The sequence below is a fragment of the Neomonachus schauinslandi genome, chromosome 8 (assembly GCF_002201575.2).
Source record: "Neomonachus schauinslandi chromosome 8, ASM220157v2, whole genome shotgun sequence".
Taxonomy (NCBI): Eukaryota; Metazoa; Chordata; class Mammalia; order Carnivora; family Phocidae; genus Neomonachus; species Neomonachus schauinslandi.
The window spans coordinates 21,647,937-21,649,748 of record NC_058410.1 but is presented as its reverse complement, the minus strand read 5'-3'; the positions used below and the strand labels follow the sequence as shown (position 1 = coordinate 21,649,748).

Genomic DNA, 1,812 nt, shown 5'->3' with positions numbered 1-1,812 from the left:
TTTTTTGAATGGAAGAAAATGAAGGAGGGATACAGTGATCACAAACCTCAATAGAAGGCGTTATGGGCCTGAAAAAAGGTCTTGGGAGAGTGTGCAAGGCGGATTTAAGTGTCTGGCAATGAACGCTGGCCTTGTGCTTAACTCCCCACCTCCCGCCTCTTCTGTCTCCTATGAAACCAAAATCCCAGAGCCTTCCCTGGACCCCCTCCACCCGAACACAAGTAGTCCACACCAAAGAGACTGAAAAATTTCTAAACTTTATGGAAAAAGCAACGACGACAATCAACTAGCCAAAAAGGAGCTTCCAAATCCCGTCTCATTCTAGTGCCTTCTCCCCTCTCTTGCTGGCTTTAGGATCTCTCCACCGTCTCAGTTCTCAGGGGTCCTGATGGTCTCCCAACGCTGTGTTCCGAAGGGTCCACAGGAAGGCAGGTCAGGCGGGACGCCCCCAGGTAAGCACTTCTGTACAAGGCAGGCACGAGAAACAGGAGCAATGGAGAATCGGTCCACTTGGAGAAGGAACACGCGGGAATGACGGCAAACGGGGGGGAACTCAGGAGAGGCTCCCGCACAGCAGTGACAGCACGGGGGTCTCAGTTCTCCTCCGGCTTGTCGGCTGGCGGTCCGCAAGGCTGCAGCATCTTCTCCATCAAGTTGAAGCGGACTCGGGCTTTGCTCTCATTCTCCGCAATGGCGAAGTAGTTGAGAAGGTCGAAGTGGCCCATGTAGGAGCAGTAGGAGTCGCGGTGCTGGTTGACCAGCCACTCCCATTTGGTGGTGTCGGCGTGGCCCGTGCCGATGTACTTGGACTGCAGGTGCTCCAGCTGGCTGTGGATGGTGTAGCGGTCAGTCATCTCGCCGCTTTCTCTTTGCTCCCAGGTCAGAGGCCACAGAGAAGGAGCTGCCCTAGGTTTTCACGCGGGAGAGAAGCCCACGGTACGGAACCTCCGGGCCGCTCAGTCGCAGGCGAATGACGTCACAGCCACGAAGCTGCGTGGACTCGCGGTCCTAGGGCTCAGAGGAGGAAGCGGAAGTGTATTCTGTCACGGAATTGGAGTTGCCTAAGCGACGCTACAAGTCGGCCTCCCCCCCATAGAATGCCCCTCCCCCCTCGTAGAGCGTTGCATTATGGTTCACTTAGTGGTCTTTTTTCTAACCGGGAGCTTTGCATGCCGGGACCTGTGGTCTCCGAGGGTTCGTGCACGCCCACTTTTGGGACCAGTCGTCGCGGTTTAAGAGCCCGCTGGCGGCCTAATGGAGCGTGGTGTCGGGGAGGCGGGGAGCATCCTTGGGAGGTTGAAAGCTGAGAAGAAATGGGAAGCTCATGTAGGACCGGGCTACAGGCAACCGTGAAGGTGAACTCGGTATAATTTTGATTTCGGAGCGAATGTGACAGACTGGAAGTCCCTTCACAGCCAGGGATGGATCACCCTGAGAATCAGTAGACGCAAGTTCTGGTCCCAACTATGTGTCTTGTAAGTTGTGTAGAGTGAACGTTATTTCAACGCTCGCAGGGCCGCCGTTTCCTGCCTGGTGACCGAAGTACTCTACCAGTTCTGACACGTTCCGGCTCCCACACCAAGCCCCTCCTTCCTCTCCGGCTTCTTAATTTGATAGCCTCCCTGCAAGTCCTCGCCCCACCCTACACACCCCAGCCTGTATTTCTCAACATTCCGTGCAGCTCGCCTCTCCAGTTCTTTGTACTAGATGTTCCCTGCGCTTGGAATGCTTTTGTTTCCTTGGCAAACAGCTTCTCTCTTTAAGTCAGCTCAAAAGCATCTCCTTGAAATCGGCTTTGGCCACAACCAGACA

The 1,812-nt window shown here is 55.0% G+C and overlaps 1 protein-coding gene across 1 annotated transcript; it reads right to left on the bottom strand.

Moving 5' to 3' along the window:
• Window positions 1–238: 238 nt before the first annotated feature.
• SF3B5 (splicing factor 3b subunit 5) lies at window positions 239–974 on the bottom strand. The gene has a single exon (XM_021693120.1). The coding sequence runs from the start codon at window positions 852–854 to the stop codon at window positions 594–596; it is 261 nt and encodes an 86-aa protein (XP_021548795.1). The 5' UTR covers window positions 855–974; the 3' UTR covers window positions 239–593.
• Window positions 975–1,812: the final 838 nt, after the last annotated feature.

What these genes read in the sequence shown, in the direction of transcription:
- SF3B5 (XM_021693120.1), bottom strand. Translation starts at nt 854, where the DNA reads ATGACTGACCGCTACACCATCCACAGCCAGCTGGAGCACCTGCAGTCC.